General features: G+C 39.0%; 1 protein-coding gene across 1 annotated transcript in view; it reads right to left on the reverse strand.

Annotated features, from left to right (window-relative positions):
• NAA25 (N-alpha-acetyltransferase 25, NatB auxiliary subunit) overlaps nucleotides 1–26,420 on the reverse strand; it is a 79,629-nt gene that overhangs the window by 47,542 nt on the left and 5,667 nt on the right. Inside the window, exons 2-10 of the mRNA XM_047827837.1 lie at nucleotides 19,406–19,491; nucleotides 18,303–18,441; nucleotides 14,665–14,783; nucleotides 10,197–10,271; nucleotides 8,586–8,693; nucleotides 8,215–8,293; nucleotides 4,334–4,445; nucleotides 3,656–3,745; nucleotides 2,263–2,432 (exon numbers count right to left, since the gene is read on the reverse strand). Coding sequence (XP_047683793.1) covers nucleotides 2,263–2,432; nucleotides 3,656–3,745; nucleotides 4,334–4,445; nucleotides 8,215–8,293; nucleotides 8,586–8,693; nucleotides 10,197–10,271; nucleotides 14,665–14,783; nucleotides 18,303–18,441; nucleotides 19,406–19,491 — 978 coding nt within the window. The remainder of the gene's footprint in view (nucleotides 1–2,262; nucleotides 2,433–3,655; nucleotides 3,746–4,333; nucleotides 4,446–8,214; nucleotides 8,294–8,585; nucleotides 8,694–10,196; nucleotides 10,272–14,664; nucleotides 14,784–18,302; nucleotides 18,442–19,405; nucleotides 19,492–26,420) is intronic.

Raw genomic sequence — 26,420 nt, forward strand, 5'->3', positions numbered from 1 at the left:
CATCTGACTCTTGATTTCAGACTCTTGATTTCAGTTCAGGTCATGATCCCAGGGTTGTAAGATCAAGCCCCAATTCAGGCTCTGAGCTGACAGTGCAGAGCCTGCTTGGGATTCTCTCTCTCCCCTTCTCTGCCCCTTCCCTGCTAGCGTTCTCTCTCTCTCTCAAAATAAACATTTTTTTTAAAAATTAAAATAAGAAACATAAAATTTTAACCTGGAATTTCAGTAAGATTTTAGGTCTTGGTTCCTATTCACAATTCTGGGAACAGAAGTCCATGGCTTTCATCAGATTCTCATAGGACTATAATCCAAGTCACTAAGAATCACTCACTCATCTGGCTAAAAAACATTTTGTGCAGAAGCCCCTGGCTGGCTCAGTCGGTACAGCATGCAACTCCTGATCTCAGGGTCATGAGTTCAAGCCCCCTGTTGCTGGTAGAGTTTACTTCAAAAAGAATTTTGGGTAGACTAGAAGAAGTCACAAATTTCTGGGGCACCTGGGTGGCTCAGTTGGTTGAGTGTCCAACTGATTTCAGCTCAGGTCATGATGATTTCACGGTTTGTGGAATCAAGCCCCACATTAGACTCTGTAATGACAACACGGAGCCTGCTTGGGATTCTCTCTCCCTCTCTCTCTGCTCCTCCCTGGCTCGCATGCACGTGCATACTCTCACTCTCACTCTGTCACAAAAAATAAATAAATTTTAAAAAGTCACAAATTGCTAACATGAAGGCCGGTGAGAGGGAAGAGAAAGACAAGAGATGGATACAGCCAAGTGTCAATGCAGATCCAAACTTTTCTATCCAGCTTTGGAAAAAAAGCAATTCTTTGGAATCTATGTCAACATTTTGCAGAGGGTCACATGAAAATTTTCGTTTGCATTTCTGGAAATAACAGAGACTAAGGTTCCTTAAGTAGACCTAAAGAAGTCAACATGGAATTCAAAACTGGTTGTGAGAGGTGCACCTGGGTAGCTCAGTCGGTTGAGCGTCTGATTCTAGACTACAGCTCAGGTCATGATCCCAAGGTCATAGAATCAAGCCCTATGTCAGGCTCCACTCTGAATGTGGAGCCTGCTTAAGATTCTCTTTCTCGGGGATCCTGGGTGGCTCAGTCAGTTAAGCGTCCCAACTTTGGTTCAGGTCACGATCTCGCAGTTCGTGGGTTCAAGCTCCACATCGGGTTCTGTGCTGACAGCTAAGAGTCTGGAGCCTTCTTTGGATTCTGTGTCCCCCTCTCTCTGCCCCACCCCCTCTCACGTGCACATGCGTTCCCTCTCTCTCTCAAAAATAAATAAGCATTTAAAAGAAAAGAACCATTTTCAGGGTGCCTGGGTGGCTCAGTTGGTTAAGCATCCGACTTCAGCACAGGTCACAACCTCACAGTTTATCAGTTGGAGCCCTGCATCAAGCTCTCTGCTGTCAGCTTCAGATCCTCTGTCCCCCTCTCTCCGTCCCTTCCCCACTTGTGCATTCTCTCAATAAAAAAATATATTAAAAAAAAAATTTTTTTTTTCAGGTGCCTAGGTGACTCAGTTGGTTAAGTGTCTAACTCGGGTTCGGCTTGGGTCACAATCTCACGTTTCAGGAGATGGAGCCCCACAATGTGCTCTGCGGTGACAGCACGGAGCCTTCTTGGGATTCTCTCTCCCTGTCTCTCTTTGCCCCTCCTTATGCTCACACAAATGCGTTCTCTCTCAAAATAAATAAATAATCATTTTTAAAAAAGGCATTTTCAAATAAACATCTAAGCACTTCATCAAATTTCCTGAAGGCATTTCTTCATGCTTTAATATCCAAATCATGTTTTTTCTCCTATCTTGTCATTGTCCTTATAAATTTTCTCTTTAACTGTTAATTGCTCTAACTCCACCAGATGTTGTTTTGTCAATGGTTTTCTGAGCACTTGGAGCAGATTTTCAAGAAACTTTCCATCCTCTTCATGAAATCTTGAAACTTTTACAAAACTGGTTATGTTACTTTGAAACTGATTTTGACATTAATGTCAGGTCAAAAAGAATGCCTGAAAAAGACTCTGGTGGAATAGGGAGAGATGCTAATGTTAAGTCAAGTTGAAGATGTGATCGAGGACTAATTTTATCAGTAATCCATTTGTTAGTAAATATTTTCATGTTATGAAGATGTCTGCTTCCCAAACATGACGGCATCATCGTAGACCTCACATAATGAATACTGCACTTGGGTATGGAAGGCATCCCTGCATCTTTTCCAGGGTTCCCAAATAATATTAGGGTTTCTTACCTAGTTTGTACTCATCATTAAAACCTTGACGTCTTAAACGTCTAATCAGTTCCAGTTTAGCAAGATGTGGTCCTCGGAGATGGCGGGAACTTTTAGATTCTTCTGTTATCCGATCTTCTATAAATTTCACAGCTTCTTCTGCAGAATAATGGACTTCTCCTTCTAAAGAGCTAGGTGTAAACACATGAAAAAGGTATTTTGTGCCTCTACTGTCTGTCCCAAAACTTAAACTGAAGCCAAATTGATTTCAAAAAACAAATTAAAAAATAAAAAGCATTCTGATAATTATAAAATAACATGGGGGCAAAAGAGAGCTAGGCGCACATTCTGACAGGTAACATAGGATATGATTACTCCCAATTTTGGCATCTGATTACTACACAGTGACTAACTACCTATACTTCTTTCTTAAAAAGAGAAGGGATCACTTTATATATATCAAATATCACCTAATAAAAAGTCTAAGTAAATTTTACTTTACTGCTTGAATGAAGGCTAAGAAAATTTAGATGATTTAGTTAGTATTACAAAGTAAGCACAAGCTCATCAGCATCTTAAATCCTGCTTATGTATTCACTTTTCAAAAAGATTCCATTCATGTTTATTATGGTATTATCTGTAATATCAAAAAAAAAAAAAAAAAAAGGAAATCAGCAACAATCCAAGTGTCCATCAGTCCATCCACAGGAGACATGTTAAATGAATTACAGTACATCTCTAAAATGGGAGTTCTCTTAAGTCACTAAAAAAGAATAAAACAGATCTCTATGTACCAAAAATGGAAAAATGCCCAAGATATATTTTAAGGGAGAAAATACCAAGTTGCAAACCACTAATATGATTACATTTTTATGTTAAATAATGGGAATAATTATGTTAGTATATGGACAGAAATAAATCTAGAAGAAAAAACTCTAAACTGCCATCAAGAGTTATCTCTGGGGGCACCTGGCTGGCTCAATTAGCAGAGCATGCGACTCTTGATCTTGGGGTCGGGGTCATGAGTTCAAGCCCCACACTGAACAGAGAGCTCACTTAAAAAAAAAAAAAAAGGAAGAGAGAGAGAGAGAAAGAAAGAGAGAGAGAGAGAGAGAGAGAGATCGCTCTCTGGATCAATTATAACTCAATAAAAGTGGAAAAAAGTAAAAAAAAATGTTATTTCTGGGACGGTAGGATAGATAATCAGGAACTAACACTTTCTACACCATATATTTCTGCACTAGTTTAACATTTTTACAATGAACATATTTATTTTACAATAAAAAAATGAAAACTCTTATTTTGAAAGGGATACACTATTGAGACTGAAAAAGAGAATTCGATTAGGCTTCCAATGAAATCCTTTTGCTACAATGTGCTAAAAAGTGCCACTGGAATTCAGGAATCAACTTACTGTTCACCTTCAGCAGGAGGAGTCCAGGCCTCTTCAATCAGTCGAAACACAGAATCGAAATAAGTCAGATAGAACTGCCAGTCATCTGAGCTAAAATCAGATTGAATGGTGCACACAGGATTAAACCCAAGTTGTGACAAGTCTGCCCTAAGAACCATAATACTCAACTTACTTTCTGTATTTTAGTCTTTACAAGGAGAAGCCCACCCTTCCAAGTTTCCCTAGAAGGGCAACCCCAGAGGCATTTTTCCAAGTAAAAAACTTTTAAGGAACTGTTATTTCCTTCGATGAAATGACCAGATCCAGAAAACAAATGCTCCTAAAACACCCATATTAGCACTTCCCCAAAACAGGGCCGTGGGATGGGGTGGTGGGGAGGGGAAGGTGTGTCTTTTAGACCAATACTGAATTTAACAAATTAATGATTTTCAGCATTCATTCTCAAGACCTAATACTCAGCACCCTGGTGGTGTAAGTACGATTATACCTCTTTACTGAAAGATGAAGGCTCATCAAAAACTTTAAAAAATACCTAAAACACACTACTAAAAGATTTCACTTTATGCCCGGACAACATAAAAGACAACCAAAAAAAAAAAGAAAGAAGGAAAGAAAAGCAGTAGTGCAAACTGAGAGCCCTGCTACAGTCTCATAGTCCAAAGAGAAGCCTCTACTCACTTTTTCAGTAAGAGGCGCCTGGAAAGGGCATTACACTCTGGCCACCTGCTCAGCTTCTTGTACATAGCCATGCATTTATTTTCCCGACTCTGAATCTCACTTGTCAACTTCTCTACAATTAAAAGTTATAAAAACTGGTAAGCTGGGTTCATTTCTGCTCAGAAATCAGAATACAGTCCAACACAAGAAGAAAAATGTTGCATTTTCTTATTCATTCTATGAGAAAATGGGACCACTGTTAGATATAAACTATTATCTTATTAAAGATTATTTTGCTGAAAAAAGTACATTTCTGATACTAAACATTTTATAATCACTTTTTCTATAAAATACAAGGATCACGAATGTATTGAAGTGAGGATCTCGTATATGGGATAAACTTGTAAAACAGAAAAAGCATCTAGGAACTAGTATATCTGATCCACAGACAGGCTTCCCATCTATACATACAGTTCCCAAACATCGAATGAGCTTGAACTGGAATGGAATGTGCAAGGTAAGATATTAGAAATACAAAAATAAATAGAGCTAGGAACAGAAAAACTACAACTATTATTTCTGACCAAATTAAATTTGCCTTGACCTTTTAGAACAGCTCAGCAGATTACATATATTACATTATGAGTTTCCTATAGGGAATCTTCATTTTAACAACCATACGATTATAATCCAGCTGGGTAAAACCAGAAAGGCTGACTTACACCCATCTGCAAGGAGGCTGAAGTTAGAGAATAAGTAACATTAAGACAACAACAGGGGCACCTGAATGGCTCAGTCGGTTATAAGCATCTGACTTCAGCTTAGGTCATTATTTCATGGTTCATGAGTTCGAGCCCTGCTGACAGCACAGACCCCACTTCAGATGCTTTGTCCCTCCCCCCCACCCTCTCTCTCTCTGCCCCTCTCCCAATCTCTCATTGAAAAAAAAATTTTTTTGGTAGGGCATCTGGGTGGTTCAGTTGGTTAAGCGTCCAACTTTGGCTCAGGTCATGATCTCACGGTTCGTGAGTTCGAGCCCCGTGTCAGGCTCTGTGCTGACGACTCAGAGCCTTGAGCCTGCTTCGGATTCTGTGTCTCCCTCTCTCACTGCCCCTCCCCCATTCTCTCTCTCTCTCTCAAAAATACACATTAAAAAAAATTAAAAGAAAAAATTAAAAATTTTTAAAACTTCCATTTTATATAATTCAGGTAGTTAACTATCAGTTAGTGTTACAGTTTTATGGCCACACAGGCTAGTAAAGGATATACACACTTGTATAAAATAAAGTTTTTTAATGACTATTCCTAATAAGAGATCTGAGGCTACTTATCTACAATTAGCTTCTCCCAATCACTGTAAAGGCACAACTAAAAACCAGGTTTGTCAAAACACTGCACTTCCAGGAATTTAAATGTTTGGGAACCTAAATCTCTTTCACAAACATCCCAAAAAGAGGAATGGTTAGATCAATCTATGGGGTTCATACAAATCAGTTTTCCAACAAAAAGGAAAGAAGTATTTTCACAATAATGGAAGAAAGCTAACTTCTTTAACGCACAAAGGGCTCTTGCAAATCATTAAGATTAACCACATTTTTATTTTTTTAATTTTTTTTTCAACGTTTATTTATTTTGGGGACAGAGAGAGACAGAGCATGAACGGGGGAGGGGGAGAGAGAGGGAGACACAGAATCGGAAACAGGCTCCAGGCTCCGAGCCATCGGCCCAGAGCCCGACGCGGGGCTCGAACTCACGGACCGCGAGATCGTGACCTGGCTGAAGTCCGACGCTTAACCGACTGCGCCACCCAGGCGCCCCGATTAACCACATTTTTAGAAATAGGAAAACGATAAGGAAAAGCAGTTCAAAGAAAATATCAATGGCTTTTAAACAAATAAAAAAGTAATTATCCTTCCTCAGAATTAAATAAAAATTGTAAGATATGTTTTATCTATCACAATGAAAAACATTAACAAGTCTGAAATAGGGGCGCATGGCTGGCTCAGTCTGTAGAGCATGCAACTCTTGATATCAGGGTCGTGAGTTCGAGCCTCATGTTGGGCGTAGAGCTTTCTTTAAAAAAAAAAAAAAGTTTGAAGTAACAGCTTAAAAATACAGGTTATTAAGTATACAAAGAAACATACCCTCTCACATGATGAAAGTAAATACAGCAGGTGGGAATGCACACCATAGCCTCTTGTAGGGTAATCTGGTTTGTAACAAGGTGTTCTTTGCAAATAGTCATCAAAGGCTGGTTATGTAAATTGTCTACATTTATAGTATGGAACACTGGACAGTCACTAAAGGGAGTGAGGTAGCGAGGTATAGCTCTAAGACACACTTAAGTTAAAAAAAAAAAAAATGGTACAGTGGGGCATTCGGTGGCTCAGTTCCTTAAGCCTCCGACTTTGGCTCAGGTCATGATCTCACCATTAGTAAGTTCGAGCCCTGCACTGGGCTCTGTGCTGACAGCTCAGAGCCTGGAGCTTGCTTCTGATTCTGTGTCTCCCTCTTTCTCTGCCCCACCCCTGCTCACACTCTGTCTCTATCTCTCTCTGTCTTGAAAATAAATAAACATTTAAAAAAAAGTTTTTTTAAAAATAGGTATAACAGTACACAGAGCAGAAGTCACAAAATCAAATCCTTGATAGGACAGGCAGGTAAACAAAGAAAAAAAATTTGTACCCAGGGTACAAATCCTGACTACAGGTATTAACATTTAAAAATATTACAGAGGGGCGCCTGGGTGGCCTGGTTAGTTAAGCATCTGACTCAATTTCGGCTCAGTTCATGATGGTGCAGTTCATGAAATTGAGTCCTACGTCAGACTTTGGACTCTGGGCTCTGTGCTGACAGTGTGCAGCCTGCTTGGGATTCTCTCTCTCCCTCTCTCTCTGCCCCTTCCCCACTCATGCTCTCACTCTCAAAATAAATAAATATTAAAAAAAAAAAAAAGAAAAGAAAAAAGTTTTTGAATAAAAACATTGTGCCAGCTGAGTAAGAGTACTCTATTAGCTTAGGTACAGTATGTTCTCGTTTGTGACTTGAACAAACTGGGGCGAGTCGGGGGGAGGGGAAAGTACATCTTTAGAAAGATATACAGGGGGCACCTGGGTGGCTCAGTCACTTAAGCCTCCGACCTCGGCGCAGGTCATGACCTCACAGTTCATGGGTTCGAGCCCCGTGTCGGGCTCTGTGCTGACAGCTCGGAGCCTGGAGCCTGCTTCAGATTCTGTGTCTCCCTCTCTCTCTCTGCCCCTCCCCCACTCATGCTCTGTCTCTGTCTCAAAAATAAATAAAAACATTTAAAAAACTTAAAATTTAAAATTTTAATTAAAATTTAATTAAAATTTTTAATGTTTTTATTTTTGAGACAGAGAGAGAGAGCGAGCGAGCATGAGTGGGGGAGGGGCAGAGAGGGAGAGGGAGACACAGAATCCGAAGCAGGCTTCAGGCTCCGAGCTGTCAGCACAGAGCCCGACGCGGGGCTCGAACCCATGAACTGTGAGGTCATGACCTGAGCTGAAGTCGGAGGCTTAAGTGACCGAGCCACCCAGGCACCCCAAACATTAAAAAAAACGTTTAAAAAAAGTTTTTAATTAAAAAAAAAGAAAGACATACAGAACAAATGACTGGCAAAGAACTTTGAGGGCAAAGGGTTAGAGGTCATACTCTTTCTGACATCTTCAATTTTCTTAATTCCTAAATTATTTCCAATTCAAAAATATTTTTAAAAAGTAAATGTACAACATATAGAAAAATCTATATGAACATAAAATGACCACATGTGATTTTTTTTTTAATGTCTTGATATCTTTACTTTTCTGTATAAGGAGAAAATTTTCCACAATTAAGTATTTTGCATGTTTAAATAAGAAAAAAAAGAAAACTTTAAAAATTACCTCCTAATTTTCCTCTGATAACATCTAAGGCTTCCTGGTACTTTCCCAAACGTTCCAGGATCATGTAATAAAGTTCAACCTTACAGAAAAAACAAACAAGAAATGCAGCCATTGAAACTTCTCAATATAATCATTTGCATGCTTTCAAAAGTTACCTAACAGAAAAGAACACTATCTTCAAATGAGATGACATTAGCAGTAACAATGTTCAGATACCTAAGCTAGGTGCTTCCAAAGCTTCCTTTTACACAAGAGGCAAGAGTGAGGCCCAGCTCTCTAACTGGAATAAGACAGCAGTTTACAATACTGTAGCATCACATAGTTGCAATATCAAATCATGGGAGTACAAAAGGAGGGCTTCCACTACTCACTTCAGCTTCAGCTTCTATCTTGTCCTCTTTCACCATTTTTTCTACCATTCTCTCAGCGAGGGGCAGAAACATCGTTTTTGAGAGGTTTTCATCCTGTGCCGATATAGACTGTAGGAGAAAAAAATAAATGTTCTATTCTAATTTCTCCCCTGCTTGCACTATTTATATTATTACCAGGCAGACCATTACTAGGACCCCAGCACATATTTATCACTCCACTATGTCCAATATCAGACCTAATTTGAACTTGCCACGAAGATACATTACAGAGTGGTTTGCCTTAGAAGAGATTTGTTTTAATAAAGATTTATTATCCTATATATTTTTGACATACTGAGTTTCCACAATATGGCCTAACTTTTAAATAGGTTATTCATACATTTTTCTAGAACTATATTAAGAAGCAGTAGGTATGCCTACACTGTTTATTACATGTAAGGGGTATCATCAGTTGTTTGAAGAGAAAAGCCTTTCAAGTGCCTTTTTTTTTTTTTTTTTTTTTTAAAGATTTTATTTATGTAATCTCTACACCCAACAAGAATTGCATGCTCCACCAACTGAGCCGGCCAGGTGCCCCTATCAGATGTCTTTTTGAAATGTTCACATATTAAAGGGAAAACTCCAATTCCTTCTATTTTACACAGCTTAGTAGCTTGGATAATTAAGATGATCTTAGATTGACAATTAAAGTCAATGCATATTAACAATTTTAACATTGCCTGAGATTCTGCTCAAACCTCAGTACTCAAAGTAACTATTATGCTTATCTCACAGATAAACTAAGAGATTCCCCAACGGCTCTCTAAGACATATGCTGAAGCCAGTATATGAATGCAGACCTGTCTGAACCCAGAGTCTTTCTGTTCTGAACTGCTACATTTTAACTCCTTCCTCCCCATCTTCTCTTCTACCCTATCTCCTTTTAGTCCTTACAGTAGCTCTGGGAGATGAGCATCTCCCTTCTGCAAAAGAGGAAACTGAGGCTCAAAAACCAGAATTGATAGAACGAGGTCATCCAGTTCAATAACTTATACACTAACAAACAATACTGTTTTAAAGACAAACCTCAAGTCAAAATATCAAACATTTCGAGTCTCGGGGCGCCTGGGTGGCGCAGTTGGTTAAGCGTCCGACTTCAGCCAGGTCACAATCTCGCGGTTCGTGAGTTCGAGCCCCGCGTCAGGCTCTGGGCTGATGGCTCAGAGCCTGGAGCCTGTTTCCGATTTTGTGTCTCCCTCTCTCTCTGCCCCTCCCCCGTTCATGCTCTGTCTCTCTCTGTCCCAAAAATAAATAAACGTTGAAAAAAAAAATTAAAAAAAAAAAAACAAAAAAAAAAACATTTCGAGTCTCATATTTGATCAAATAACCCAGTAATAGATCTAAGATTCAGGGGAAATACGGTCTGTGCTCCACACAAATAAACCAATATACCAACTCCTAAGTAATAAATGCCAAAACTCCCCAACTCAAAAAGTCAACTGACAATATGGAAAGTCCCTATTTGACACATGCTATAACACATTACCCAAGATGTTCAGAAGACAAATTAGGACAACAACTATATACAAAAATAAAAACAAATCTCAATTCCATTCTGAATACCATACTCACTTGCATAATTAAGCTCATCACAGACCAAAAGTAGTAAGGGTTTTTGGGGACAATCTTATATAGAGCCATGCCAGCCTGAAAGACAGAGAGCCATAAATACTTAATTTAGAAAACGTCACACAGAGGGCAATTAATGATCTAGATATGTGGCAAGAAGTTCCTAGGAGAATAGCAACACATCTACATATCCCAGTTACTATAAATGCCTAGCGACTTGATGAATATTCTCTAGTAGATAGCAATATAAGTAATCATAAAGGTGAAATTTTACAACATCAGATATATTTCACCTTTTGAACCAGATTTCTTCAAATTAAAGCCCAGTATTTTTGGAAAATATAGCAATCCAATATGGTTCCGGTAGACTACTGACAAACACAAAATTTGGCTTATGAATGTACACCAATAAACTTTACTAAAGGCACTGCACTAACCAGTTATAGTAAAACAAATTTAAAAATCCAGACAGTATATTTAAATTTTAAAATTAGAAAAGTTTTCTCTGACATTATTCAGAAAACAGTAATTCTTAGGTTAGGAAAATAATCAGGTTCTCCCAAGATACCATTAACTAGAACTGAACTCTTTCATTGTGAAATGTATAATATGAAATACTTAAAGCAGGGACATGGCAAGAAGGAATAAAGTAGATCTACTCATGCATAACTGAGAATCCTCCCATAATTAGCCAATTAGTAATCAATGACAAGAAATCAGTCAGCTAGTTATTACAGTTACTATTTTATGTTTTTTTAATGTTTTGCCTATCTTCAACCCACTTGAAAAAGTACACGGAGCCTCTATTAAGTGGAAGGAAATGTCTATTCCTGCCAATGATAGAAAGATTGAGACTTGGTCCCAAATGCATTTAGAAGCTAGAAACAGAGATAAGACAAATATTTAAATGACTAAAATATACACTTGGCAAAAAAAATGTCCTATACAACAGAAACATCATATCTTTTATTTCCAAAAAAAAAGGCAAGTTGTTTATTCCTTTCTTTAAGGGAAAGTGGGGAAGGGAACTTTATCGATAAAGCCTTCTTCAAATAGCAGTCTTCCAAATGAACCTTGAAGGACAAACAGTATGTCTACAGGCAAAGATGGAGGTAAGGATACAAATATACAAATACAAACATTTGGGGTGAGTGGGGAAGTAAGTGAATCAATTCTAAGTAGGAGTAGAATGAATCTGAACAAAAATATTAAAGAAAAAAAAGACATACTGACAAGAAGAAATAGGACATTTGGCTAAAAATAAGGATTAAGAGGACTAGTAGGGAAATGGGGCTGAAAAGTAACTGAGATACCCTTATAGTGAAGCACTCAAAAATCAGGCTGTTACAGAGTAAAAGAATAATAGATACACATCTACACTCTTCTAAGAACATATTTTAACTGGACCATGAAGAAAGAAAATAGAAAGAGATGAGGTAATGAGGAACTACACCAGGATGAGGTACATCAAATAGAAAAGAGACCTCAAAGACAATGTGGAGGAAGAGTCAAGATGATGTAGAAACAATATGACATACAGGTTTAGAAGAATCTAAGATAGCTTAAGGTTTCAGCTACTAACACCAAACTCTGGAGGAACTGAATGAAAAGTGCTAGAAAATCTATTTTACCTGATCATTTGGGGAAGGAAAACATTTTTATAATGACATGCAGAAATAAAAAGTAGAATATAAAATATGAATTTTTAACACAAAACAGAAGAAAAAAATTTCATGCCCATAACCTACTATCTTGCCGACACTTATATTCTGCTGATACAGGAAACTTTTAACGATAGACAAGTTTAAAAAACATGGCTATGAATTGGTGACTCAGAATATGGAAATGTGAAAGAAAGAAAAAAAGAGTAAAGACAAAAGGATAGGAATGTCATTTACAGAAAAAGAAAGTCCAATCACCATATGAACATCTAGCAACTCTTCATTCAAGATGATTTTTTTTTTTAAGTTTATTTATTTTGAGAGAGTGAGCAAGAAGGCTCCATACTGCCAGCACAGAGCCCGATACGGGGCTCGAACTCACGAACCAAGAGATCGTGACCTGAGCTGAAATCCAGAGTTAGATGCTTAATCAACTGAACTACCCAGGCTCCCCCAAGATGATTTTAAATATTGCCTGCCAGGGATGTCATTAGGGTCAGTAAAAGTCCTTAAGTTTTCTGATTCCTTAGCTTCCCTCCCTTCTACCTCCACCAGGTTAATCTTTTTTTTTTTTTTTTTGACAAAAATTTATTGTGCAGATGCTATTCTAGGCACTGAGGCTTCAGTAGTGAACAAAATAAAAACTCTCACCCTCATAAAACTTGACATTTAATTTGTAAACTACTTATTATCCCAGACTGACATACCATTTTCAATATAATCCTACATGTATACTAAGAAATTATAACTACCTTAAGCAGCAAAAAAGGTAAAATTAGACATTTCATTCTAAAACATTTAACACTAGAATGCTCCATTCTTCCAATATATTAGAATAATGTAAAAACAAGCTATAGCTACAATATATTAAAGATCCAAAACTGTTAAGCCACATCAAAGCAGTGGCTCCAAAGAGCAAGATGCAGAAGTATGTCTATCTTTGGCCACATGTAAAGTCAAACTATAAAAAACAAAACCCATTCAAGTGGCAGATTATTTACCTTAATATTGTTGTTGCATGAACTTATCCTTTTGTTATTTTTTTGTATGTGTATATGTATTTCAAAAACATATTGTGGTATCATAAAATTAACATGTACTTTAAAAAGCGCGGGGGGGGGGGGGGGGGCGGTGTGCCTGAGTGGCTCAGTCAGTTGAGAGTCTGGCTCTTGGTTTCAGCTCAAGCCATGATCCCACGGTTCTTGAGTTCGAGCCCCACATCAGGCTCTGTGTGGATGGCGCAGAGCCTGCTTGGGAGTCCCTCTCTCTCCCTCTGCCCCTCCCCTGCTCACACTCTCTCTCAGAATAATAAAAACTTAAAAAAAAAAAAAAAAAGAAAGAAAGAAAGAAATTAACAGAGAGAAAAGTATCCATAGGCCTGTATCCTGCCTGGTAACATTTTGGTTACATAACCTTACAGATATATCCTTTAAGGAACCATAGATGTGAAGGGAGTAGAGGGGAAGGCCATTTTACAACTTTTTACCCATTAACATATATTAGGAACATCTTTCTATGTCAACAAATAAAGACATACAGTACTATTTGAGAGGAGTGGGATGTTGCATTTTACCATTAATATTTAATATACTTTAAACATAATCCTAGAAATAAAAATACTAAACTTATATATATTATGTACATATATACACATATGTGTGTATATATATACGTATGTGTACATGTGTGTATATATATATATATATATATATGTATGTCAGTTGCCAATTTTAAAATATATGCCCACTTTACATTAAAAGAAAAATTACAATCTCTGAATATTTTTCCTGAGAATAAACTCCATCAGTAAATAAAACTTCTTCAAAGAATTGTATCTGGGGAATAAAATTTTTACAATTTAAAAACTTGCATATAAGCAAATACGAAGATTAATTTTATGGAGAAAGGATTTATTTTAATATAGGATCTTCCACCCTCCTAACTCATCCATTGTTATAGTCTGATACTTCAAGTAAAGAGTAAGACAAAGACCCAGGTAAGAAAGCTTTGTTTTCAGAAGAAATTGTACCCACAAACAAAACATTTCTAAAATAAATACTAGCTTGACATCATAACCGTCTATGGGCTTAACAGTTTCATTCCTCTGGGATGATGACTTTACCCACCCACTAGTCCAAATGTATCCACATGAGGCTTCTTCATATGTCTACAAGGAACATCTAAAATGTATCAAGTGGCAAATAAGCTGCCTTTTGCAAAAAAGACAAGTATTCCAAACAGTGGGGATTTTTCCCAGGTGAATTTAAAAATTTCAGCAGGCTACAAAGAAAATTAAATTTATAAATTAGATGTAAACTTTCTTTTTCTTTAAGATTTTATTTTTAAGTAATCTCTATAAGGAACATGGGGCTCAAAATCACAACCCAAAGATCAAGAGTCACAGGCTCTACCGACTGAGCCAGCCAGATGCCCCTAAATGTAAACATTAAGTTTGCCTTTCTATAGTCTATTCATTTTTTATTCCGGGATTTCTGCCCATTTTCTGAAAATATAACAGCAATTTCATGCAGTGGGACAATCTGAAGCCAACGTACCAGAATAAAAAATGCTATCAGGCCACAAAAGAAGAATCAGATTTTCCCTAAGAAAATGCTTAAAGAACTTGAATAACAGTTCATCCTTAAAACATACAAAGAAAACACATGCCTGATCTCCACACACAAATACATAGATTCAGTATTACACACATATGCAAACACACACATGCACCCACACACTCCTACAACTAAATCACATTTAAAGAAATTTTAGTCTCTAATAGCAAATCCCACAACCCAGGATAAAGTTACCTGTTGCATTTTCTTGTATTCGCCCACTCTGGCATAAGCCATAAAGAGGTGAGAGTGATACTCCTCACTATTGGGAACTTTCTTCACAGCTGCCTCATAAAGTTTTGTAACTAACTCCGCTAGAATAAAGAGAAATAAGATAGTCTTTAATTATTGAAGTATATCTTAAATCTTAACAGCATTTAATTTCTCCCCCCTTTGGAGGATACGATGTCTCCTACCATTAAGGAAGAAGAAAGTACTTGTTTTGCCTCATCCGATCACTACTCTTCTCTTGGTTAGGCATTATTCAATGAAGCACGGAATAGCTCAGGCCTCCCCTAACACACTTACAATATACAAGACCCTCCACAATCTAGCCTCTCTCTCCTTCCTAATTCTTTCCCCCAGCACTTTATGTTCTAGCCACACCAAACTATTTGTAGTTCCACTACACTCCCTGTGCTCTATCATACCTCCATGCCTTTATCTGCTCCCCGTGCCTGAATTCACCTTTCCTCTCTTTTCTACTCAATGAACATCATCCAAAACCCAACTCAAATGTAATCCTCTCTACAAGGAATTGTGCAAGTTCAAATGTAATCCTTCCCTGAGCACCATCTGTGCTCCTCTACTCAGTTTGATTACTGCTCCCCTCTGCCATCTTTAAATCTTTGTAGTAAGTCTCTTAGAACATTTATTAACATATAATGTAGTATACAGTTTATTGACCAATTTCCCTTTATTTTAACTGAGCTCTATGCCCAACATGGGGCTTGAACTCATGACCCTGAGATCAAGAGCCATATGCTGTACCAACTGAACCAGCTAGACACCCATGAATTTCCCCTTATAGACTGTGAGTAACACAAGGGCAGAGAGAGCATCTTTAATCTTTGCTTCTGATATAATACTTCTCATAGAAAAACATTCAACCAGGGATGCCTGGGTGGCTCAGTCGGTTGAGCGTCCGACTTTGGCTCAGGTCATGATTTCGCAGTCTGTGAGTTCAAGCCCTGCGTCAGGCTCTGTGCTAACAGCTCAGAGCCTGGAGCCTACTTCAGATTTTGTGTCTCCCTCTCTCTCTGCCCCTCCCCCGCTCGTGCTCGCGCTCTCTCTCTCTCTCTCTCTCTCAAATAAACATTAAAAAAAATTCAACCATATTTGTGAGATAAATGATTTTTAAAAAACACTGGGAGAGAATCCATATCTCTAAATCAACATAATCCCTATAATCAAATACAATACCTCAACTCTTAAGTTTTATCTTTTATAAAAATGAAAAACAAAACTAAAACGTAACATTTTCTGCCCACTAGGTTGGCAAAAATTTTATTTTTTCCAGCTTTACTGAGGAATAACTGATGAATAAAAACTATATTTTAAGGTCTACAACATGATGATTTGATGGCAAAACTTTTAATTTTTTTTTTAACGTTTACTTTTGAGAGAGAGAGAGACAGAGACAACATTAACAAGGCAATGGGGCAGAGAGGGAGAGAGGCAGACACAGAATCCAAAGCAGGCTCCAGGCTCTAAGCTGTCAGCACACAGTGAGATGCGGGGCTTGAATTCGTGAACTTTGAGATCATGATCTGAGCCAAAGTCGGACGGTCAACCAACTGAGCCGCCCAGGTGCCCCTGATGGCAAAACTTTTAAAGTCTAAGAATAGCAAGTGTTAACAAGGATGTGGAACAACTTGGAACTCTTATACACCGGTATTAGGAGAGTAAATTTGGAAAACAAGGTGACGTTATTTTTCTTCATCTTTAAGCTGAACATACACACACCCTAGGACTTAGTATCTCTACTTCTAGACTGCAGTCCCCGAGAAAAATGTTTTGTGATAGTAAAAATGAATGAACTAAAAGTATGTATGTATTAGATGAAACATGCAACTCACAGAACATACACAGTATGAATACATTTATATTAAGTTCTAATTAATATGGTATTACTACATTAACAATTATATCAATATAACTTCTATTAACAAGTAACTTATTAACTAAGTTATAATAAATAATAATAAAGTAAGAAATTGACAAAGTATTACTTAGACAAATGTGATAAAGATGTTTTTAAAAGCAAGACAATAAAATATATTCAGGAAAGCCAATACATCTTGGAAGGTAAAAAAAAGTAAGACTGATGAAGAACACACAGGAAGCATCTCAGTATTAAGTTGGTTGGTAGGTCCATGAATGTTCATTATTCCACATCAAAAATACGTACTTCTATAATATGTATTATGGAAGATATGTATTATTACATAGTAAAAGATCTGAGAAATCAACAATGAGAAACTTTACAGGTGAAATGGTAGACTATCTAGAATAGGCTTACAAATAATCTGGGAGGGGGATGGGATATAGATAAAATTGGCCATATGACAATGACTGCTAAATGTGGGTAAGGAGTACAATGGGACTTATTATGCTATTCTGGTTTTATTAATGTTTGAAATTTTCCATATCAAATAGTAAAAAAGGGTAACTCTTCCATTTAATAAGTCAAAATGCCACAAACTGACCTCAAGTCCTCATCCCAATTCAAGGATCCTAATACATGCAAAATATCTTTTCTGCCAGGGCATCTGGGTGGGCCAGTTGGTTGAGCATCAGACTTCACCTCAGGTCACGATCTCACGGTTCAGGAGTTCAAGCCCACATCAGGCTTGCTGCTGTCAGCTTGGAGCCCACTTTGGATCCTCTGCCCCACTCCCCCCTTGCTCTCTCTCAAAAATAAATAAATGTTAAAAAAAATAAAATTAAATATCCTTTTTGCCTACAGTCTTTGTAAATCATGGTTAATGCATTATTTTACCTATTGCCATCCACTCAACTCATGAGTGATCAGTAAAACAGAAAAATAAAGAACTCAATCAGAAATAACCAAAAACTCAGGGTGCCTCATGGCTCAGTCGGTTAACCATCTAACTTCAGCTCAAGCCATGATATCACAGCTCTTGGATTTGAACCCCGAGTCAGGATCTATGCTGACAGCTCAGAGCCTAGAGACTGCTTTAGATTCTGTGTCTCCCTCTCTCTGCCTCTCCCCAGCTCTCGCATGTGCATTCTCTCTCTCTCTCTCTCTCTCGGTCTCAAAAATAAATAAACATTAAAAAAAATTTAAGAAGTAACCAAAACCTTAAGCTCAGGTTTTTTTTTTTTTAATTTTTTTTTTTCTTTTCAATGTTTTATTTATTTTTGAGACAGAGAGAGACAGAGCATGAACGGGGGAGGGGCAGAGAGAGAGGGAGACACAGAATCGGAAACAGGCTCCAGGCTCTGAGCCATCAGCCCAGAGCCTGACGCGGGGCTCGAACTCACGGACCGCGAGATCGTGACCTGGCTGAAGTCGGACGCTTAACCGACTGCGCCACCCAGGCGGCCCTAAGCTCAGGTTTAAAAACAATGAAAAAGAAGGGGCACTCGGGTGGCTCAGTCAGCTGAGCATCCAACTTCAGCTCAGGTTGTGATCTCACAGTTCGTGAGTTTAAGCCCCACATTGGGCTCGCTGCTGTCAACACAGAGCCTACTTTGGATCCTCTGTCCCCTTCTTTCTCTGCCCCTCCCCAGCTTGCTCTCTCTCTCAAAATAAATAAGACATTAAAAAAATAACGAAAGTAATAAAACAATGAAAACGAGAAACATACGTCGATGCATCTCCCGATAGAGAATAGTCAGTGCCTGCAGCGAGTTGTCATCTGTGGGTTCAAGGGCCGCCACCTCCTGTGCCAAGGTGAAGGCTTCCTCTTGCTTTCCAGTTCTCTGTAAACCAATTGCCTTTAAAACCTGATACAAAAGAAAGACAAATTCATTTTAAAAGGACAGAAAAGAAAATATGAACAAAACAAGGTGAATTCAAAAACACAACATAAGTTGTAAGGCATGCCTAGGTCTAATCAAGTAAACCATATTTTACCAAAAATATCAACAAATCAAGATTCTTTCCTAGTTTCATATTAAGATGTAACGACACTGTTTAAAAAAAAGTCTGTCAAAATAGTATAATTAAGTTAGCTATATCCAAAGAAATAAACAGCTAGCTTGTAATTAAATACTATTTATGGCATTTAAGTAATCAGAAAAACAAATGTCTTCAAGGGGAGCCCAGCTGGCTTAGTCAGTAGAGCATATGACTCTTGACCTCAGGGCTGTGAGTTCAAGCCCCATGTTAGGTATAGACATTACTTAAAAATTAAATCTTTAGGGGCAGCGGGTGGCTCAGTCGGCTGAGCATCCAACTTCCACTCAGGTCATGATCTCACAGTTCATGAGCTCAAGTCCCACGTCAGGTTCACTGCTGTCAGCTCAGAGCCTACTTGCTGGCTTGCTTCTGATCCTCTGTCCCCCTTTCTCTCTGCCCTTCCCCCCACTCATCCTCTCTCCCTCCCTCCCTCCGTCTCCCTCAAAACTGAAGAAACATTTTTAAAAAAATTAATTAATTAACATCAGCTCAGGTCACAATCTCACCATTCATGGGGTCAAGCCCCACATTGGGCTTTGCACTGACAGCACAGAGTCTGCTTTAGATTCTGTCTCCCTCTCTCTCTGTCCCTCCCCTGCTCACGGTCTCTCAAAAACAAACAAAAAATAATAATAAAATAAAATCTTAAAAAAAAAAAAAAAATACCCGGGGGGGGGGGTGTGGGGACAAACCCTGAACAGAGTCACTAACAGGATTAAACATCTTTTTCTTTTTAAGATTACAATATATAATCCACCAAATATGTAAGTCAAGGGCAAATGAATTTACCTTAGCACAATGAAGATCCTTATGTTTCTTCAACAATTTATCTGCTTGCTGAATTGCCATTTTATTATTACCATTATCAAGATAATCTACGAAAACAAATTACGATAGTTATTACATTCCTTCAAAAGATAGGAAAAATGCATAGGCTGTCATCAGATGTTTCATAAAGTATCTTAATTCAGTATCAAAAACATCATGGTGTTAATTTTAACTCTAAATGGTTAGGATGATCCAGAATACAATCTTATATTCCTATAGTCATCTCTCAGACCTGTTACAAAAATTGAGTTAAGTAAAAATAGGAATCAATTACTATCCAAAAGTCTAACAAAAGCAAAGATTAATTTCAAGATTAAGATCTAAAAGAAAATGAGAGGTGCCTGAGTGGCTCAATTGGTTTAGCATGTGACTTCGGCTCAGGTCATTATCTCACGTCTCAGGAGTTCAAGCCCCGTGTCTGGCTCTGTGCTGACAGGTCAGAGCCTGGAGCCTGCTTCAGATGTGTGTGTGTGTGTGTGTGTGTGTGTGTGTGTGTGTGCGCGCGCGCGTGTGTGTGTGTGTCTGTCTCTCTCTCAAAAATAAATAAACATTTAAAAACATATAAAAAATAAAACAAAATGAAAAGAAGTGTCACAAATGGGAAATGGAGGTAGCTGTCAATTCTAAATACAGAAAGATGACTTAAACACAAGCCAGTTCACAACCTACTACTACTACACCAAGTCCCTCTTTGCTCATCAAGGTCCCAAATCAGGGTAGGAGCAGATGAGGCACAGATAACTCAAAATAAATTATGGATCAAATGCTGGTGAGTACATGGAGCATCAGTGCCTCTCACCCAGTACTACTGGGAATGTAAATGGTACACACACCTTGAAAACAGTTTGCCAGGTTCTTCACACACTAAACATACTACTCTGCCTTAAGATCCAGCAATCGTGCTCCTTGGTCTCTACCCAAATAAGCTGAAAACTTACCTCCACACAAAAGCCTGCACACAAATGTTTATGGCAGCTTGATTCATAACTACCAAGCCTTGGAAGCAGCCAAGATGTCCTTCAATGGGCCAATGGATAATCAAAATGTGGTACATCCATACAATGGAATATTATCCAGCAATAAAAAGAAATGAGCTATCAAGGCACGAAAAAACAAGAAGGATCTTCAAAATGCATATTGCTAAGTGAAAGAAGCCAATCTGAGGGGCGCCTGGGTGGCTTCGTCGGTTAAGCGTCTGACTTCAGCTCAGGTCATGGTCTCACAGTCTGTGAGTTCGAGCCCCGCATCGGGCTCTGTGCTGACAGCTCACAGCCTGGAGCCTGCTTCAGATTCTGTGTCTCCCTCTCGCTCTCAAAAATAAATAAAACTTGAAAAAAAAAAAAAAAAAAAAGCCAATCTGACAAGGCTACATACTATATGATTCCAACTATAAGGCATTCTAAAGAAGGCAAAAATTATAGAGACCGTGAAACAATCAATGGTTGCCAGAGGCTGGGGGAGAGATGAATGGGTGGAGCACAGGGGATTTTTAAGGCAGGGAAACCATTCTATATGATACCATAATGATGGATATAGGTCATCATACTTTTGTCAAAACCCACAGAAGGTACGAAACAAGGAATGAACCCTAATGTAAATTAGAAAACCATAAACATTAGTTAAAAATAAACTATCCAATATATTGGGGCACCTGGATAGTTCAGTCAGTTAAGCGTCTGACACTTCATCTCAGCTCAGGTCATGATCTCACAGTTCCTAAGTTTGAGCCCTGCATTGGGCTCTGCACTGACAGGGCAGAGCCTGCTTGCAATTCTGTCTCTCTGTCTCTCTGCTCCTCCCTGCTTGCACTTTTTCTCTCTCAGAATAAATAAACTTTAAAAAAGAATAATAAACTATCATACTGGCTCAGCAACTGAAACAAAGTACCACACTGAATCAAGATATTAACAACAGGGGAAACTGGGGGTAGAGGTGGGAGTGTGGGGACATACAGGAACTCTACTTTTTCACTCATTTTTCTATAACCCTAAAACTGCTCTAACAAATACAGCATATTAATAAAATGTGTGCGTGTGTGTGTGTGTGTGTGTGTGTGTATGTATATAAAAGGAAAGTGAGAAGTGTTACAAGTGGGAAACAGGGTGGTAGCTGTCAATTCTAAATATAGAAAGATGACTGAACAGAGGCCAGTTCGCAATCTACTACCTCTAATAGTACCTCTCTGTCCATCAAGGTCCCAAATCAGCATAGGGACAAAGAAAGCATAAACAACTCAAAATAATCTATGGCCCTGGTGGCCCAGAGTTTCCCAAGTAACAGAAATAGACTATCATTTTACCTAATAAATTCAATTTTTCTCCAATGAATACTTTACTAAAACTGAAAACAGTCACATGAACACGAGTTTCTTCTCTTCAGACCTTCTTCAATCCATGTAACACTGATGAGCACCAAGAATGCTTAGGTGAAAAAATTAAGAAGCTTTATACTCTGGGGGCACATGGGTGGCTCAGTTGGTTGGGCGTCCAACTCTTGGTTTCGGCTCAGGTCATGATCTCATAGTTCGTGAGTTCAAACCCCGCAATGGGCTCCACGCTGATAGCTGCTTGGGATTCTCTCTCTCCTCCTCTCTGCCCCTCCCCTGATCGTGTCCTCTCTCCCTCTCAAAATAAATAAATACACTTAAAAAAAGAAGAAGCAGCTTTACTCTGCAGGGAATCTAGAAAGGAAGATCAAAAACTTTCAGGCCTCTGATCAAACACTCAGATGGAGAGACTAAAGAACTAACTAACTAAATAAATAAATGCATACAATCTTGGCCTGAATACCCAAATATCTAACACCAGTTTTCTTAAATAGCTCAGCCAATATGCCACCATTTGTCCTCACAGAATACTGACAAGAGACATTTCAGCTCAATAAAGGACACTTTCTCTTCCTAAAAACTTGATGCTGATCTCTTTCTGAGTCAGTTCCAAATCACTTCTGACTCATTCCTGCAAGACTCTAGGTTCATAGGGCATACCCTGAAGCCTTCTCCAACAGTAATTAAATGTCCTTGATGAGGGGCACCTGGGTGCTCAGTAGGTTGAGCATCCAACTTCAGCTCAGGTCAGGATCTAGAGGTTTTCGAGCCCCGTATCAGGCTCGCTGCTGTCAGCCTGTCAGGGCAGAGCCCACTTCGGATCCTCTGTCCCCCTCTCTCTGCCCCTCCCCTGCTTGCACTCTCCAAAAAATAAATAAATATTAAAAAATAAAAAATCCTTGATGAGACCCCAGGTCTGAGGATCGGCCCATAAATGGATGAGACCAGAAGTCGGGACTAGAAGGGTATTCAACTTTTCCCTCAGTCCCTACCTGCCCATGCCCGCTTCTCTGGAAATGATTTCCACTACCTCTGCTGCAGGGGGATGATTAGATGACCACCATATCTAGAGCTCATAACTACACCAAATGAGGTGGATATTTAACCAAAGGGTAACTCAGGTTTCTCCCTGGTAATCTATAACTGCACCACTGAGTCACAAAGCCAGAGTCAGAAAGCTATAGAGAAACCTCACTTGGAAGGCAATAAATATTCTGAGTCTGACATTACCAGTCACAATTTCCATTTTGAAGGAGCCTTAGGGGATGCAAAGTGGTTGATGGAGAGTGAAGAAAAGGAGTTATCTCTTGCCTCTTCATTTACATAACTTTTATAAAAGAATTTAAAATGTCACTTTATCAAAAGATTGGGAGCAGGGCAGTGCTGATTAACTTAAGCTTGCAGGAAGAGGTCACATCTTGGTGTGGGCCAAGCCAACATGTTGGGCCCTGGGTAAACTGATGAGTAAGGAGGAAAAAACTAGTCTGAAGAACCAAGCTGAAAATAAACATACACAGATAAAAATAAAGATGAAAATCTGGAAAAAAAGCCTTAGATCCTGACAGCTCTCCAGTTTCCATCAGCCCCTGAACACTACATTCCTACTCTAAGATCCCACCGGGACTTATAGCAACCTCTTCCTTGAGCTTGTGTCAATGAGTTTCTTCTGCTCCTTGCACCCAAAACAGTTTTAACTAAGACACTCCTCTACATTCAGCCAGTCTGCTGTCAGACTCCCCCTTCCTGGATGGTGAGGTGGGAAAAGTCTATTTTCATTCTACATTACTAACTCTGGAATATAAATTATTTAGCCCTTGGAGCGAACAGGCCAATAAATATGATATCCTAAGTCTGTCTTTTTAGTAAGTTGTTTTAAAATTTACTCAAGGGTAACTGTGGTTTTTGACCTTGAGGACTGGTGTTGTTCCTATAATAATAGGAGTTAAGCCGGGGCGCCTGGGTGGCTCAGTCGGTTGAGCAGCCAACTTCAGCTCAGGTTATCTCACATTTCATGGGTTTGAGCCCCACATCGGGCTCTGTGCTGACAGCTCGGAGCCTGGATCCTGCTTCAGATCTGTATCTCCCTCTCTCTCTGCCACTAACTCACTCGCATTCTGTCTCTGTCTCTCTCAAAAGTAAATAAGCACTAAAAAATAATAAAAATTTTAAAAAATAAGAAGAAGAAGAATTAAGCCAAAATCAGCCATTTACAAATCAGGCCTAGGAAACAATAAGATAATGATGCATAAGTGAAAGCAAAGTTTTCAAAGAATGGGTGCCATCCTCGGTGACACGTTTTTTAAGCTGCCCTTGCAGTCAGCACTAGATGATGCAGTGAGAAACCAGACCTGTTCCAATGTTTCCCTTATATTAAGGAGACCGTCTCAGTTCAGTGTTAGCCTGTCACTTCTTTAGTATTTTTTTTTTTAAGATTTTCAAGTAACCTCTACACCTAATATGGGGCTTGAACTCACAACCCTAAGATCAAGAGTCACATCTCCACCAACTGAGGCCGCCAAGAACCCCACTTCTTTAATACTTTCTAATATTTTTTAATGACGAAGGAAAGACCTCAAACTCAGAGTTTCACAAAAGTATCAGAATCTAGTAAAGACTCCAACACCATTGTATTGTTTTCATCTTACTTATTTTGTGGCTTTTTTTTCTCAGCACAAGCGACAGGTCCTCCATTAAGGATAATGATATACATTATTTTTAAATAACTTTAAGTTAGGGGCGCCTGGGTGACTCAGTCAGTTAAGCCTCTGACTTCAGCTCAGGTCATGATCTAGATAGAGGTCTGTGAGTTTGAGCTCCGCCTCGGGCTCTGCGCTGACAGCTCAGAGCCTGGAGCCTGCTTCACATTCTGTCTCCCACTCTCTCTGTCCTTCTGCTTGTGCTCTGTCTTGCTCTCTCTCTCAAAAGTAAATAAATGTTAAAAAAATTTTTTTAATAACTTTAAGTTAAAAATCAACCTAGAAAAAAGTATTAAATACGTAATAGTATAGATAATACTATAATAGAGCTGGAATCATCAAATGGGGTAGAAAAATGAAACAAATTTGGGAAACAATGAGTCAAATCATTGGCAAGAGACTATCAAAAAGACTATCAAAGATACTGCTCCAATTTAGAAAAAAAGACTGAATACAACATAACTCCATCGTTTTTTTCTTCAGTTTATTTATTTTGAGAGAGAAAGTGCAAGCACGAGTGGGGAGAGGTAAGACAGAATCCCAAGTAAGCTCTGCACTGTCAGCGTGAGCCCAAAGTGGGCCTCGATCCCATGAACCAGATCATGACCTGAACCTGAACCAAGAGTCAGATAACCAACCGAGTCACTCAAGGCACCTAAACATAGCCCCACCTTTAAATTACAATGTCCTTAGGGGCACCTGGGTGGCTCAGCTGGTTAAGTACCTAACTTCAGCTCAGATCATGATCCCGCAGTCCATGGGTTTGAGCCCCACATCGGGCTCTGTGCTGACGGCTCAGAGCCTGGAGCCTGCTTCAGATTCTCTCCCTCTCTCTCTGCCCCTCCCCCACTCATGCTCTGTCCCTCTCTCTCTCTCTTTCTCAGAAATAAACATTAATAAAATAATTAATTACAATGTCCTTTGCTTAAAATCCTAAATGTTTTAGGATAGAAGACCTGCTTTTACCAAGAGCACAAATTGTAGGTGAAACATTCTTTGAGTCAACAAACTTTTGTTAAATATGTACTAAGTGCAAGACTGCAGGAAAGGTTAAATTTAAAAATGAACGATGCAGGTGCCTGGGTGGCTCAGTCAGTTAAGCGTCTGACTTCAGCTCAGGTCATGATCTCACAGTTCAGAAGTTAGAGCCCCACATCGGGCTCTGCACTAACAACATGGGGCCTGCTTGGGATTCTCTCTCCCTCTCTCTCTGCCCCTCCCTGACTCATGCTTTCTCTCTCTCTCTCTCAAAATAAATTTACATTAAAAAAAAAATAAAAATGAATAATAGCTCCTGATTACCTCACAGTCTATACATTTGCCCCCCCCCCCCCCCACCCCGGGCTTTTAGCCCATTTCTCCCAATCTTTTTAGGGGCATCTGCCTGGCTCAGTTGGTAGAGCATGTGATTCTTGATCCCAGGGTCATGAGTTCAAGTCTCATGCTGAGTGTGGACCCTACCTAATTAAAAAAAGGTGGGGGGACTATCCTTTTAAAATGCAAGCCTGATCACCCCACTCTCCTGGTTAATCTCTTTGGTGCTTCTCACTGTCTTTAAAACAAATTTCAAAATTCTTTTTTTAAATTTTTTAACACTTATTTATTTTTTGAGAGACAGAGAGACAGAGCATGAGCAGGAGAGGGGCAGAGAGAGGGGCAGTCATAGATTCTGAAGCAGACTTCAGGCTCCGAGCTGTCAGCACAGAGCCCAACACGGGGCTCAAACTCCCAAACCGCAAGATCACGACCTGAACTGAAGTCAGATGCTTAACCGACTGAGCCACCCAGGAGAACCACAAACTTCAAAATTCTTAAAATAGCCTACAATGCTGAGTTTGTCTACCCATGTAGCCTCATCTCACCAATCTCTACACTGCGACCATGCAAGCCTTTTCTTAGGTCCTCAAGTGGAACAAGCTCCTTTTTACACACTCACTGCCTGACTAACCTCTAC

This window comes from Prionailurus viverrinus, chromosome D3, assembly GCF_022837055.1.
Source record: "Prionailurus viverrinus isolate Anna chromosome D3, UM_Priviv_1.0, whole genome shotgun sequence".
NCBI lineage: Eukaryota > Metazoa > Chordata > Mammalia > Carnivora > Felidae > Prionailurus > Prionailurus viverrinus.